The 15,839-nt window shown below is 42.8% G+C and overlaps 1 protein-coding gene across 1 annotated transcript in view; it reads right to left on the bottom strand.

Moving 5' to 3' along the window:
- dntt (deoxynucleotidyltransferase, terminal) overlaps nucleotides 1–15,839 on the bottom strand; it is a 97,238-nt gene that overhangs the window by 53,390 nt on the left and 28,009 nt on the right. Inside the window, exons 4-7 of the mRNA XM_020651988.2 lie at nucleotides 15,211–15,381; nucleotides 9,806–9,877; nucleotides 9,485–9,608; nucleotides 5,167–5,299 (exon numbers count right to left, since the gene is read on the bottom strand). Of these exons, the coding sequence (XP_020507644.2) occupies nucleotides 5,167–5,299; nucleotides 9,485–9,608; nucleotides 9,806–9,877; nucleotides 15,211–15,381 (500 nt within the window). The remainder of the gene's footprint in view (nucleotides 1–5,166; nucleotides 5,300–9,484; nucleotides 9,609–9,805; nucleotides 9,878–15,210; nucleotides 15,382–15,839) is intronic.

The following is a 15,839-nucleotide window of genomic DNA, read 5'->3' as shown; positions in this document are numbered from 1 at the left end:
TTTTTCAGGTTCAGTGTCTTTCCTAAAGACCCTGACACACCAAGCAGACGGCAAAGAACTAGTAGCGACAAAGGCCGCCTGTGGTGTCGCCTCACGTCGCCTTTGTCTTGGCCATAAAGTTGCACTAGAACACACCGCAAAGACTACAGCCGACAGCCAACCACCACGTACGTTGTTCTGTGCATGCATGGGAGGAAATAACTCTCCATGCCAGCAGGCGGCGGTAGTCCATTGTTATGATACGAGAAGACCATTATCTCACCACTGTCGGTCACCACTCGTATTATAGGCAGACTGCTAATGGAGAATAATGTCTGATAAAAAGTTGAAAATGGCGCTGGTGTTGTCAGCTCTCGGTGGAGAGGCGGAGGAGACAAATAAGGAGAAACCGCACTAATGGGTGAAAGCATGGATACTACAGCGACATGCTCAAGGGGCTTTACTGAACCTGAGAGGAGAGATGGAGAGAAATGAAACCTTAAAACAGCCAATCAGGGAGATCCCTCACACTGATCGCCGACGCCGATTTGACATGGCCAACGGGAGCTGACAGGTAGCGACAGAGTCGGACATACCGCAAAAACTAGGGCCACGACCGCTCACTAACATCCAACTAGGACCGACGGCCGACGACCACCTTGGTGTGTCAGGGCCTTTAGGAGACATGTTGAAAGCTGGAGCTATAAGAAGAACCCTCAAGCTTTGAAATAAGAGATGACCATCTCTACCACCGAGCCACATAATCATCATCACAGTGAGTGATAAGCACTTACTGTTTCCAGGACCTAGGAGGTAAAACAGCGTTACATGCCCTCATTTTAAAGCTGATGGAAAACCTTGAGCGACCAGTTTACTGATATTTAAAGACTCTTCAGATTTTAAAACTGTGTTGTGTACATTCTCAGACAGGAGCCCAAGAGAATTACTTAATCTGGTGACAGAGTGAGGAGGGTCAAACAAGATTAGCTCAGTTCTGTTCTCATTCAGCTGAAGGAAGCGTCACTTTGAGTCGTATTTCAGACAATCTGATGTTGAATAAGATCCACAGCGGGAACTTCACACTGACATAAAAACAGCGCTTGGCTGACACAGTGTGAGCCTTTCACACGCGGCGGTGTTAGAAGCTGTATTTTCAACCCTAATCTATTTTTAATCCTCCCCCCCCCCCCCACCCAGACAAAACCGCTTTAAGACTCGACACCCGCCTTCCACAGCTGTCCTTTCAATAAGGCTAATGTCAGCGGCGTCAACATATCCTCGCCACGCTGGGTTCTTCTCAAGTGGATGACAGCTGGAGTTTACCACTGCAGGGCGCTTATTTTGTGAAACTTTCCCGAGGCGAGTTGTTTGTGTAAGAAAGATTGTCCACATCTATGTAAGTCGCATATATGCCGAAGCTTATTCCATTTTTTGGACAGGGGCTATCTGCTGGAAACATGAAGTTAATGAGGGACTCTGCATCAGGATGGAAATCGTAGGTAATTAAATCGAGCAGACAGGACTTAAGGAGGGAGCATTTTTTAAATCTGTCACACTGAGGAGAATTAGTGGGTTATTAGTGCTGCTGCTGGCGTCTTACACAGCATATGGACTATTAGGCCTCCCACCGTGTGAGCGCCACGTCTGTTGAATCTGCTTTTCAACAAGATAAAGGTAAATGACTTGCTTACTGACTGATAATGTACAAGGCAATCGTTTTTTCAATTCAAGCGCCGCGTGATTCCAATTAGGTCTCCCGTAATATTCCCCGAGCCCCCGCCAGAATATGAGCCGAGGTAAACGTGTGCTTCATCTCTCCGAGTTTTTGTAGCCATAAAAGTGCTCTCCCAGGCCCCCTTCACAGTCTGCAGCGCCCATAAATCCTGCGCCGTTCCTCCCCCTTCATTCTTGATGTTAACTACCCATGATGCTCTAATCACTTTGCTCATCTCCTTTACCGCATTTCTCCCTGGAGGAGCCGTTATTTACATAATCAGATATCATTCAAGCCGTCACTTCTCCTCCTGAAGATTGGAGTTATTGGATTTTTTTTTTTCCCAGACACCATCTCTGGAAAGTTGTGGACCTTTAACCACAGAGGCAGATTAATTATACAACATGCTCAGTCTGAGTTTTAAGAACGAGACGATGTAACTTTGGAGAAGCAATATTAAACAGTTTGAGTCTTATCAGTCAAAAGTGGATCTTATTACGTTCAGAACTTTTACTGCAACAGCCCAACATGATCCTGTATGACCAGTAGCTTTTAACATGAGAGCGATGAATGCTGAGCCAATTTGCTGAATTCCAAGCTGTGACACAAACTCTGTTGAGTCGTCAGTGTTTCCCACACATCGACAACACCTGGGTAGGCCGCCCACGTATATTTTTTCCTGACATTTCTTTGGTTCATCCATTGAAAAAAACAGAACACATGAGAGAGTGAACAAGAGAGAGTGATAAGCCTGCTAACTGTACACTCGGATGCATTATCTTCTCAATGAACATATTCTCTTCCTCAGGTCTGTTTCTCCCATTCGTCAATTTGAGTTTATGATCACTGGGGGTGGAGAAGCAGAGAGAACTCTCATGATTCCCCGCCAGCCTTGACGTCATCTTTTGTTATTGTTTTGACTGATCGCCCCCTGGTGGTGGTAAGTGTGCGTTTAATATCTTTAATATCTTTAATATCTTCATAAAACCCTTAAATAATATCTCAAATATAACCTAAGCTAGTAAAAAATGAACTGTTTGGCATCAATTTTGGGGAGGTGTCACATCATCCATCTTGTTTATAGTCTATCATCAAACACTACAGCTTCAGCCTCACTATCCCTAAACTCTAAACACATCGAGACATCATGATGTGGACTAATTGCTGAAGCTTTTCCATATGTTTCGTTCTATCCTAGTAAAATGATGAAAATGTTGAGAGCCAAGTATCATATTAATTAAAGTCAGCTATGTAGCACCACCACCACCACCATCAAGTATCTGATATATCTTCTCTTATTTCAAATTGTTCCAAACTTCCACTTTAAAGCACTTGCCACAGGAGTTGTTGTTTCTTTTGAAGAAAAAGTTTTCATTTTCTGTCTGTAATCTTATTTACCAAACTTTGGAGAAGTGAAATATGCTAGAACACAACAAACAGAGAAAGTTTTCTCAGTTGCTTTTTAAGGGGGAAAAAAAGAGACCTTTCCTTGGCAACATGTAATGTTTCGTAGCCCAGGCACTATTAAAGAGCATCAGCTAAGCTGTGGCGGCTCTGTCACCCCTGTTGAGAGGCGAGCGCCTGTCCTCACTGCCAGACTGCTTCTGAATTATTTACCGCACACACCGCTGGTTATGGCTGGATTTTTACAACAGCAGAGCGAAGTGCTCCACGCTTACTCAGGCACAAAGCAGCACACATATAACAGAGCAGCACAAATAGGTAGTGACGGAGGGGAGTGAAGGGGGGGGAGGAGGGAACCAGCTGAGAGGAAATAGTCGCTCTCAGTAGGAAGCTTTAAAAGAGTGCTCAGCATGCACTCAGAGACTGACGATGTAATGCATTTCTTCATCTTAATGTCAATATAATAGTATATAGGGACTGACCGGGGTACTCGTCGTTAAGTTTTCATTATGTGGAACAAAGAGATAAGGATTTCATCAACAGCTGCTCTGCTCGCAACACACGCACACACACACACACACACACACACACACACACACACACACACACACACACACACACACACACACACACACACACACACACACACACTGGGACTATCGTTTGCAAAAATAATAAGGATTCAAGAAGACCACTTTAGTTTCTTCTAATATCTCTGCATAAACGCTGGGCAATCACACGATGTCAACAGGGGCTGGTAATAAAATATACATAATATAAATAATAAAGATAATGCCAGAACACTTTGAACAACAGACATTTTGAATTAATGTCAACAGGGGATTGGCTTATATTGTTAGCTGCACTTGCATGTAGATATCTGTTCATAGTACGCCTGTAACAGTATATGTGTCTGTTTGGTACATGCAGACAAAAGGCAATCACAGATAGCAGCATTCACACCCCAATCCAAGTGGCAGTAATCTGCCCGTTACTGTTTGCTTACCGTTAATTAATAACAAACGAAGAAGAAGTAGAGTCAAGACGCACCAAGGCGAAGAGTGACATACAGTACAGCAACATGACACGGCGGAGCTACAAGACCCGCCTCCTTCTTTCAAAATGTTGTGTATTAGTTTATTTCTATGTTGCTCTTTATTTTGCCTCATATTCATCTGTTTTACCCTTTTTACCCCTTTTTTATCTCTAATGTTTAATACAGTAAATAAACTTGAGCTTGTATATTTCTTTTCTAGTCTTCTGACTACTCAAAGTGCTTTTACACTGCATGTCACACCTACACATTCACACACTGACGGTAGAGGCTGCTGTGTAGTGAGACAATCAGAAGTAACTGATCCCATTCATACACAGCCACTGAAGCAGCAGGAGCAACTTTGGGTTAAGTGTCTTGCCCAAGTGCTTTCTGGTTGAGAGACGATCGACTCTACAAACTGAGCCACAGCTGCCCAACAAGGCTGTAAACTGTAACTTTCCTGACTGTCGTTTCAGAATAAATTAGAGAAACCTAGCTTCCAGCATCCAGGACTTTTTGTCGCTTTTTTCCAGTTAAACCCGAAATCTTAACGAACTTTGACCCCAAAACTGAGGTATGAACCGACAGGTGAGCCCTGTGAGCAGTTACACCCCCAGTTTATAGAGATTAATACTTCACTGTAAGATGACTGTTCCGCCTACTTCTGCTCTCTATATGGACTGTTACAGTGTTAACACCAAAGCCCTCTGATACACGGTTCAGTTCTCCTCAGACTTGTGCTGCAAACGGTAACCATAACGACTCACAAATCAAAGTCTGGTCTGGTACAGACTTGTATGTAGAATGTGATTTTAGGATTATATATATTTTTTAAAAATGCTGATATTGGTTGGCAGAGAAAAATACAGTGATAGTCTCCTACCATTATTGTCCTATCTACTTTATATTCCCTGTGCATGACCAACATGAGTTTGACAATGACGGAGGAGAAAAAAAAGGAAAGTGCAGGGAAGGAATTGTCTCCCTTTTCAACCACCACATCAGCACTGAGAGGAGGAGACATGTCTTGTACCTGCGAAAGCCACCTGTCAGCGCCAGTACAGCGTCCGGTGTGATCGCATGGACAGCTTTGTCGATAATGTTCCTCAGGGCTCGGGCCTCTGCTTTACTGACAGCCCTGGAGATGTCTTCATAATGCAGGAAACCTGCAGGGAAAAGAGCATGTAGTTATTAGTGTGTGAGCCAGCCATCAATCATAGACGTTTGCTCTGGGGAAGTGGAGCGTCAGGCAGAATTAAAAGTGCAGTAACATGTGATGTGTTCTGCTGGCTGAGAGGAGGAGACGAGCAGTGCACTGCTGCTACACACACACACACACACACAGGAGGATTACAGCCACTGTACATACTGAGCCAGATTATGATTGATGGGTATCATGTTGATTTCATGCTTCTACATTTGTATTTCTGTGTTTTTTTCTGTGCAACATAAAAAGCATGAATTTGCATTTCCCTTCCTGGAGAACACACAGCGCTTAGTTTAAAGAAATGTTGGTCTGTCACGCAGGGATAGTTCATTTAATTCTGCTCTTTTCTGATTTGCACAATAGAGAGGGAGATCAGGGTTCAAACACATTTTCCTTGTCAAAAACTCACATTATTTCTCTGCACGGTGCCGAGCCCGCACTGTTCAAAGTGATGGATTATGACCAGTTTGATGAAGATGTCTGTCAGCGTAACACATTATCAGATGGAGTTTCTTACTGAATGGGAACCTGCGAGCAGTGTAATATAATGTTTTGAATCAGCAGCTCACGCAGAGCCTCATTCTGAGCAAGTAGAGAAATGATGCAGAAAAATGATTCTGTGCGTATCTGTGTTTCCCTTTGAGACATTTAGCCGGGGACATTAAATGCGCCGTGGGATTTCTATCTCTGACAACGACTGCGGCTGATGGTATCTGCATGTGTGGATGCTCGTGCAGAATGCAGCTGCATTCTTGTTCACTCAGCTTTTTCTTTCAGGTGAGAGCGTTGCTTCACTTTAGAGAATTATCGCTGCAAAAGTGCGCTTAACTTTACTTCTTGCTCTGCACCTGTTTTCTGAAACAAATCATTCTTCATTAATATCTGTAGACCAGTCCATATGAAAAGATCTGAACCATAAAATATTTTGCAAACAACAATTGTTTCAAGTCCACTGACTTCGGGGATTCCTTGAATTTTCTCCCCGTCACCAGTGAGGTTGACATTTATGGCTCTAAACATACATTTTTCTAATTCATATTAAATCATTTGCACTAGTGAGTACTGAGCTTATGATGATTTACCTTCAGTATGTTTACATGGACAATTAAGTCGAGCTACTGTCACAGCTCGATGAGGCTTTTTAACTGGACTACTGTCCCTGTCCCAGTTTACCTGCACTGGGGGTTATGTCCAACTCTGCTACAGTAGGTGATGATAAGCTCCGTATCAGTGAGTTACTATTACAGAAGACCTTCTTCCAGTCAATCGTCAAAACAAGTTAGCAAACGGCAAACTGGTAGTAAGTTGAGTTAAGTCATACGTGCTCTATGCTTTACCTTTCCTTGTGTTTATATTGATATCCAAAGGTAGACAACAATGCCTTCCCGGCTTTCTTCTTTGCTTTTATGTTGTTCCACTTCCAGGTCAAAGCCCAGCGTGGGAACTGGTGAGAATGACAAAAAAAACACCTTGGCCAGCTTGGGTCCGATTGAGGCGTAATACACACAAGAATAAATTAACCTCCTATCTACATTATCTAAATGTGTTAGTCCGACTTAGAGAAGTTCAACATTGCTTTATTTGATTGCGACTAGTCAAACTAGTCTGAAATCACATTATCTACAATGACCACATACACTTATAAAAATCAAATATTTAATAAAGAAAAAATAACATTTCAAATAGTCAGAAGGACATTGTTTGTTTTTTGTTGCTTTTTTCACCCAGTCATTAAAAATGAAATGCTGATATCTCAGATGGCTATAACAGCACAGTAGAGCCATCCTACTAACATGGCTCAAAATACATCGACTGTATTTTATGCAATCCTCTACCTCTTTGCTCATCAAACTCTGGAACATATCAAATACAAATCTCACAAGCGATTCAACATGATGACCTTTCCGGACCTCATCCTCTCTCTGCTGCACACTCTTTCATGTTAGTAACATGATCAACTCTCCTGATACTCAGGTCACCACAGGTCTTTCTTCTAACAGCCCCTCTGGACAGTTATTACACCAACTTCACCACAACAAGTAAAGATCAAGAGCTGCCAGAGATCAAAAAGCTCACGTTTGAACCTGGACTCTGCTTCAGGTTGTCTGAGATCTGCAATCTCACGGGTCACAAAGTGAACCTCCAAACATACAGCATCACAGCTCAGCTCAGGAAATCCTCCTCAGGAGCTGCTGAGTTTAAACTAAAATCATCCAGTCTGCAAAGCCCTCTCTGTCTGGTTTGAACCTTCTGCTAAACAGGAAAGGAGACAGAATCGGGAATGCAGAAAAGATACTCGACCTAACCTGTCATCTATCCAGTCATCAAATATCACTGCAGATCATTGGCACCCTGAACATGACCTGTTCCCACTCCTGTCCTGTGGTGGGCGCTACAGAAGCGTTACAAAACATTCAAACACATCAACAACTTCTTCGATTAGGATGTATCTCTAATAAACTGAGACAGTCACACAGTGAACACTTTTTTTAGGATGTAAAATATAACAGTCAAATGTATACACACTGTATGAACGGTATATCTGACTATCTGAATATGCTAATATCTGTATAAAATACATTTTATATTCTAGATAAAACCTACCTCCTGTTTATGAAGCATAAATTAGAGGCACTTAACAAACGATAATCGTGTTTTATTTGATGTTTTATGACCTCTTGACTGTTCCAACAGGGACGTATTGACACTTTTGCACATCCATGAATATAATTTCCTGTCTCATACACAATTTAATATCATACATTCCTGTGTATCATTTTTTATCTTTTAAACTTTCAAAGACATTTCTGCACACTGTCTTGGTTTTGCAGTCGTCTTTTCAAGTATTTTTTTCTACAAATTTAAAGTACCAACAAAAGAAAAGGTGCTTGATTGAAATATGAAACGTAATGAAACACAACCCAAAGAGTTGATTTTAAAACTAGTCCCACCCCTGACAAGAAAAACGGCAAATCAGTGTTTAGGATTTGGGGGATGTTACCTGGGGTGGCCAATCCAATTCAAGGAGGCCCATGTGACCCTGGTCACCATCGTAGACATTTTTCCTTTTTGTCACTCATTGTCTTGATGTGTTTTTCCTTTTGTTGTGTTCAAATCGAATGCTTTTCTTCACCATTTCTTTGCCCAAAGCACTTTGAATCACCTTTGTGTTCAGGTTCAAATGTGTAAATAAAGCTGCCTTGCCAAGTATTTAAATGTTCATGTTTCCTTGTGGAGCTATTTTTATTTATTTATCTACAAATAGGTCTACTTCTGAGCATGTACAGAGCCAGCAATATAAACCCCTTGAACTGTACATGTACACAGACCTGGTCAATAAGCAGCTTCTGGTTCTGGTATTCTATCTGGTTTTCTTCCTCCACAACCACGCTGTAATTTAACTAAATAACTGTATCTCAAAAGCAATTAGGGTTTAACATCCACACAGAAATGTGAACATGTGTTTTTTACAAATTCCACTAAGACGTGAAACAATGGTCTCTATTCAACTGTTACCCCAAATCCCCACATACTCCGTGTGCGCCCTGCCCCTCTGGATCCGTTTCTGGAACGTGATCACATGCAGGGCGCAGGCGTGATCAGCTGTCCACACATCACAGGAGAACTACAAGATCACGCAGGATTAAAGAGAAAACGTGCAAACAACATGATGCTTTGACTTTCTGAGGATGATTTGTTCGGTGCCTGTTTTGACATACTGTTGATGAAGTGATGAAAAATACAATCACAAGTCTGTATATTGGGTTGCGCTGACGGGCAGCGGTGCACACAGAGTATGTGGGGGTTAGTCAGCGCCTCTCGTTCTCTTTGCCTCAAAGGTCCGCTGACAGAGGAGCTCATGGGAAATCCACAGCGAGCTTTCCCTCTCACAGTCAGGATTCATTGATTTTTATTAAAAGTCCCCCTGCTGCCTTTACCCATTGTGTTTTCACTGTGAACTCCCTGCTGGCCTCACTTTAGAGAAACACATTACAGCTACAGCCACACATAAGGAGCCTCCTAAGGGACGCGCAGGCCCCCCCTGGAGGGAAGAAACGATCAGGTCTTTGAGTCTTTCTATAAAGCAGACTGGAGCTGAAACAGTCGGTGTATAATTTGCAGAGATGGTGAGATGTTGACGTACCACTTTGTTGCATCCGGTTGAGCTGGATGCTGCTGTCTGCCAGAACGTCGTTGAATGAGCGCAGCCCTCTGCGGTACCACTTGTCAGCTGTCTTAGGTCCAACCCCAAACACACTCGTGAACAGCTGGCAGGAAACGAGGCAAGCACGTAATCAAGAAGACATGCTCTGAAATGACAGGCTCTCCTCAGAAGGGGTTAGCATTCACAGTTTTGAAGAGCTGTGTGTCCTTAAAAGAAGCTAAATGCAAATCACGCTGGCTGCGATTTTAAAGCCCTCAAATAGAAAAAGCTAACGGTGAAGTGGTTTTTTCATCTACTGACCTTTAGTGTTTGAAACCTTTCATCAGAGAGTATTCGCTCGACTTCAAACGAACGGCCGTTTTGAAGTATCTCCTGCAACACATAAAAGAAGACGTGTCATTAAGACAAACATTTGGTGTCAGCATCATGTTTTTCACTGATTTCTGTTCCATCAGCAGTTAACAAATGGCCCCAGATCGCTCCTCGTTTGAAAAACAGTTTCTACCTCAACCAGGTGCTCCTCCTCGCGTCCTCATTTCCATTTCTTTTTAAGAAATAACGACTTTGTTGTTGTGGAACCTGGGAATAATAATGCTTTTATAGCATTCATAAAAAGCACAAGGTAATGCTTTCCCCCCAGCTTCTATTGTTTCCTCGGAAACAACTTTGTCCGCCTTTTAATCTGCCGCTCTCAGCACAGCTCCATTCATTTGACGGTCACATTTTAATTGTCTTCATTATGTGAAGGCGTAAATTGAGACGGCAGTTTTCTGGTTAGTTTCGAAAACATCTACCATTGGGAAACTGTAAAAGCTGCTGGTGTTGAAAATGAGCCTGTCTGTGGATTTGTGTCTTTCAATAAGCGTCTGGGAGATTTTTAAAGAGGAAAAAGAATTTGGAATCTAACTGAATCAAAGGTAGAAAAAGTTTTAATATTGCACCTGTAGACTGTTTGAACTGGCAGCCACAAAACAGGTTCATAATCCTGCAATGTATCCTCGGCGGCAAATGCAAGTGCCAAAAATTCTTATTTAGTCACTGTAAAGCTCAGATCATCATTTATTTCTGACAAGGTTACATGAAGTATCACAATCAAGAAAATAATTATATATTCTTCTATATTTGAATGTTGCGCCCAAGCGGCAACCTCAGGTGTTGAAAAATGAAGCCAATGAGGATGTGCAAAATCCTGTAGTTCTTAAAGTGTCCTCTTGAGGCTTGCTCCAAGAGCCCAGGAAGTCACGTTTACAGCCTGGTACAAAAGACGATATTGATCTGATGAGTTACTGTCCTCATGGGCACACGCTGTACAAGGGGGTGAAATTATGGACAGGTGGGCGCGGTGTAACGGTTTGTCAGGAGGTTTAAAACCTGCCTCAGCTCCAGCTCTCAGCCTGTCGTTAGGTTGACTGAAAGTTAGACTGAGACAGGATTTCCTGCATGGCGGCTGCTGCCAATGAGCCTCCATCGACGGCGACTGTACATTAATATTTACAGTCTATGGTCATTCCTTACTATTCAAGGTACTACCTCGGCTACAATGTGTGCCTAAGACCAATGTGTGACAGGTGTAAACAGTCCCCAGCAACCAGATATCATCCTGCCTTACAGCTGCATGTTTGCATCCTCTTCTACTGTTTGTATCTTTGGTATATTCTCAGCATCAGCAGGTGTAAAAGTTCCCCCTCACTTTCAGAAGGTCATTGTCTTTTCTCCTCTCTAACAGCTATAGACGTTCAATTCTTCTCAGTTTGAAGGAGTTGTCACGGCTCTGGCTGTGATCCTGTTTTCCCTGTGTGTTCCTGGTTCCTGTGTGTCTCCTCCCCCTTTGTCTCTTGTGGGCTTGGCCTCTAATCACACACCTGGTTGCTTCACACTAACACAACTCATCATCTCATCTGCCTCAGTACAAAAACCTGACTTCAACTCTACTCATCGCTAGATTATTAAGTCTCAAGTGGCCATTATCAGCCGCTCTTAAATCTTGTTAGAGTTTTTTCCTAGTGTGTTATTTCCCATAAGATCCTGACATTTGTTGTCTCTTTTTTCGCCAGTGTCTTCTCCTCGAGTCGGCTCCACCAACAGATAATCCAACACATTCTCTGTTTACCCACAGAACCAAACAAGCACCTACAGTTTCCTCCACTCTGCCTCAACCAGGCAGCCAGTCAGCCCTCCACCTGTACCAAGCCCCCCCGCAATAAAAACATCACTGACCTTTCAAATGTGCCGCCATGTCTGCTTCAGGGTCTACATTATACAAACCTTAACACTAGTGGCTTTTAAAAAGGACTGTGTAGCCATTGTTTTTGTTTTAAAATATCTTAGTTGGTAACCGATTTGTTATTTTTTCAATTAAAAAAGTCTGTTTTGTCATCACACATCTGAGTCAAAATCAAGAATAAGCACATTAACTGGATGTACTGTGCAGGCACAATGCTGGCTAAATCAACGTCCAGGAGCTTTTCTACCTTGTTTCAACCTTATACACACAAATATAAATAAAACTAGGTCTCAGGTTTTAAAATTCAGGAATTCCTTCTTTACGCTTATGCATGAGGGGATGACATCCAGTATCAATGAAGCAGTGGACCCACTCTGTGAGTACAGCACAGTTTAAAGCAGCTTCACTGCTCAACGATGCATCCACCCCATCCACCTCTGCTTTTCAAGCCTCCAGCCAAGGCCAACCTCAAACGCCCGGATAATGCTTCAACACACTCTCTCCTCCAGGGGGGACACACTTCATCCATGCACAATGACTCTCTCCCTCACAAACACACACACACACACAGAAAACACACATACTGACTATTCATCTCTGACTCTGCCTCAGTGCTCGCAGACTTTCATGTCAGTAGGTTTCTCCACTTTGGATGTTCAGTCGGCAGCGATCGCTTCAGTCGCTGCTGACTGAGTGTCACTCCGATGTTCACAGGCACATCAAGCGTTTTGTTTTTACCCTGTTTGGTTTCACTTTGTTTTCGTGTCATGTCATTTTGTTGTTTTGAGCTGAGATCTGTTTTTAAAAAGACAAGCGAGCAAAAAATAAAAAAAAGAACTCACCTCGGGCCGCACGTCTGAATCACGTAAGAACAACAACAGGGAGAGGTCATTCAGAGCTGGCCTAATTCTGTCTCCTGGGACATTTATGTTATTTTGTTTAATGAATCTGCCTCCTGCTGACAGATTTGACAGGTGTAGAAACCAGCTCCGAGACCTGCTGTGTATTTGTGAGGTTAACGTGTCAGAGTTGGACCGCAGTGCGCACCTCATTCCCCTGCAGGGACTTCTTGGCGTTCTCCGCAGGCAAACATTTCTCAACATTTTCCCTGACAACCTGCCGTGATTTCTGCTCTGAGCGCCACTGTAGGTGAGGAGATGATTGTGGAGTGACCCAATGAGACTTATTTTCTCAAAGACGAGATAAATGTGCACAGTGCCTGTCAGTGTGAGGCAAGTATTTGTTAGCGGGCCTGTCTTGAGCTAGAAAACTATTTTTGATATGTTTCTTGAAGATCGAGCTCAACGCTGAATTTTTTTTAACCTTTGAAAACCCACAGCAAATAAGATCTGCTAGAAGAAACTTCACTTCAGTGTCAGCTGTGTGTGTGCAGATTGGCATTGTTAGAGGAAGAAAGATTCTGCTACATTCTCCTCGACAGCAGAGTAAAACAATCTGAGCAAAAATGAAGCAATACTCCATCACACACAAAAAAAAGTGTGACACCATGAAGTGAAGAAAAGTTTGTATCTTGCTCCCTCACAGAGAAAAATCCTCAAAGCATCCAAAAGGTAAATGCACACAAAATGAAGCCATTTGTGTCCTGCACCTTCTCAAACTTTTACCTTCAAAAAGTAATGCATCATACCATGAATCAAAAATAGACTTTATAATTTGTTAGAAAGAAGGAAAAAAATTACTCTTACAAAAATTGCTGAAGGTACAGTAGCATGAAACAGAAACTAACCAAACCAGTACGAGACACCAAAACTGAGGGCTGTGACAAAGTAAATGGACTTAACTTGTATAGTTATTTTCTAGACTACTCAAAGCGCTTTTACCTGCAGGTCACACCTACACATTCACACACTGATGGTAGAGGCTGCTGTGTAAAGTGTCCATCAAAATTTGCTAATTATACACATGCATACACCGCCATTGAAGCAATGGGAGCAATTCAGGGTTAAGTGTTTTGCCCGTGGACATAGTGGACATGTGGCTGCAGGAGCTGGGGATTGAACCTCCAACCTTCCAGATGAGAGACAACTGACTCTACCAACTGAGCCACAGCCAGCAATGATACAGTATATGACAAGGGATGTCTAATCTAAGTGTTGGCAAATTGTAGAATTACGCTGAAATTGGTTAACATTTTGCTAAACATGATATAAACCCTTGTTTGGGGAAATCCATCCATTATCTATAGCCTACCGCTTTGTACCCCCGAGGTCACGTTGGGCTGGAGCTGATCCCAGCTGTCATCGGGAGAGAGGCGGGGTTACACCCTGGACTGTTCTCCAGTCAATCACAGAGCTGACATATAGAGACAGACAACCAGACACACTCACATTCACACCTACGGGCAATGTAGAGTCATCAGCTAACCTACCAAGCATGTGTTTGGACTGTGGGAGGAAGCAGGAGCACCCGGAGAGAACCGATGCATACACTGGGAAAATATGCAAACTACACTGAATAGCCCTGTCCCAACAGGGATTCAAAGCAGGAACCTTTTCACTGTGAGGAAACCCTAACCGATTCTTGGAGATCTCAATTTATTTTTTCTCGATATCTCGAGACACAATCTCTGGTTTTCCCTTCATCACAGATACATTTAACTCTTTCTCTCGAGATAACAAAGCTTCTTTACTCCTGATAACGGGATAATTTTTCAGTGAATCTAGAAAACTAAAGTCTGGTCACTGTGATCTGCTGGACAACAACATGCCATGCTCCCATTGGCCACACTAATGAGGTATGTTCATTTTGTGTTTTTACAACTCTGGGGACTTGAGATAAATAACTTGAGATCTCCAGCAAACAACCTGTAAGTACTCCAGCGGTTCCCACACATAGACGATACTCTGCAGGCTGCTCAGGTATATGTATGGCCACCCAAGTATAATTCCGACCTCCATTCATTTAGTCACATAATTGCCGTGTGCATGAGAGAGAGGGAGCATCAGTACGTCCTACCGTTAATGACACAATTAAGGTGCAAAGCTCAGGTATAAATTGAAACTTCCCAGGCCGTTACCGTCCTATACTTGTAGTTTAGGCTGATGGTTTGACGAGTCATCATCAATAAGACTCCACACGTTATATAGACTGAAACTCTCCAAAACGTGAGTAATCCTAACATTTTAAGTGTGCTGCGGAGGAATATCATCAAAAGAACAGAAACACAATGTGTGTTAGAGAGGTGCAAGTGTGTGTGTGTGTGTGTGTGTGAGTGGATAAAATGGGAACAGAAGTAAGGTTAGCAAATTATAGTTTTTAAAAATTAGTTTGAGAATAAATCACAATTAATATATCTACAAACCTAAAATTAAAACGTACCCTGAGCTTGTAATTAAAAGTTTAGTAGTCACTTCATGAATGTTAATGTTGAATACGAGAGATGTATGACCATATTAGAGACAGACTTGTTGGCTTTCAGCTGCACTCTGAGTGGACTCTCCGCTCAGACTCTGGGTCTCACCTCCATCACTGATTTGGTGTGTTCCCCAAGGCAGGGCAGGTCCTGAGTGGCTCCGAGGCTCCTCACCGCCCAGGGCAGACTCTTTAGGACAGAAGCAGCTCTCCTGAAGGCCAGACACGGACCCTCGATCTCGTTCAGTTCATATCGCTCTGCCAGCACTTCAAAAGCATCCTGCAGGGAGAGACAGACAAGGACAGGTGAGGTTTAGAGGTTTAGAAGAAAATATGTGTTCATATAATAATAATAACTTCATTACAGTATGTAGCACCTTTAAACACACTGTTTGCTTTGACATACAGCAAGTGCATAAAAAGAATAAAGCAAGAGTATATGTAAGGTATTGTAAAAGGAGAGGTGTTACACAACAGAGGAAACTCTGGGAAGCAAACAAAGCAGTGGTAGTTTTGTGTCCACATGTGAGATGTGCAGTGACCCGTTCAGCAAGCAGCTCTGTGCTCTGTCTCTGTCCCCGTACAGTGGGACATTCTGCATGGTGGTGGTTTCCTTCTGGATGACTGCACACTGACATTAGAGGCTGGTGAACACCACATAGGATCCTGTCATTTTCCACTTGTTCTCAACAGGCTCCCATGAGGGAGGGAAGGGGGGGCGGCCTTGACTTTCCTTTA

The sequence above is a fragment of the Labrus bergylta genome, chromosome 10 (genome assembly GCF_963930695.1).
Source record: "Labrus bergylta chromosome 10, fLabBer1.1, whole genome shotgun sequence".
NCBI classification, from domain to species: Eukaryota; Metazoa; Chordata; class Actinopteri; order Labriformes; family Labridae; genus Labrus; species Labrus bergylta.
This window is presented reverse-complemented; position numbering and strand designations above follow the sequence as displayed.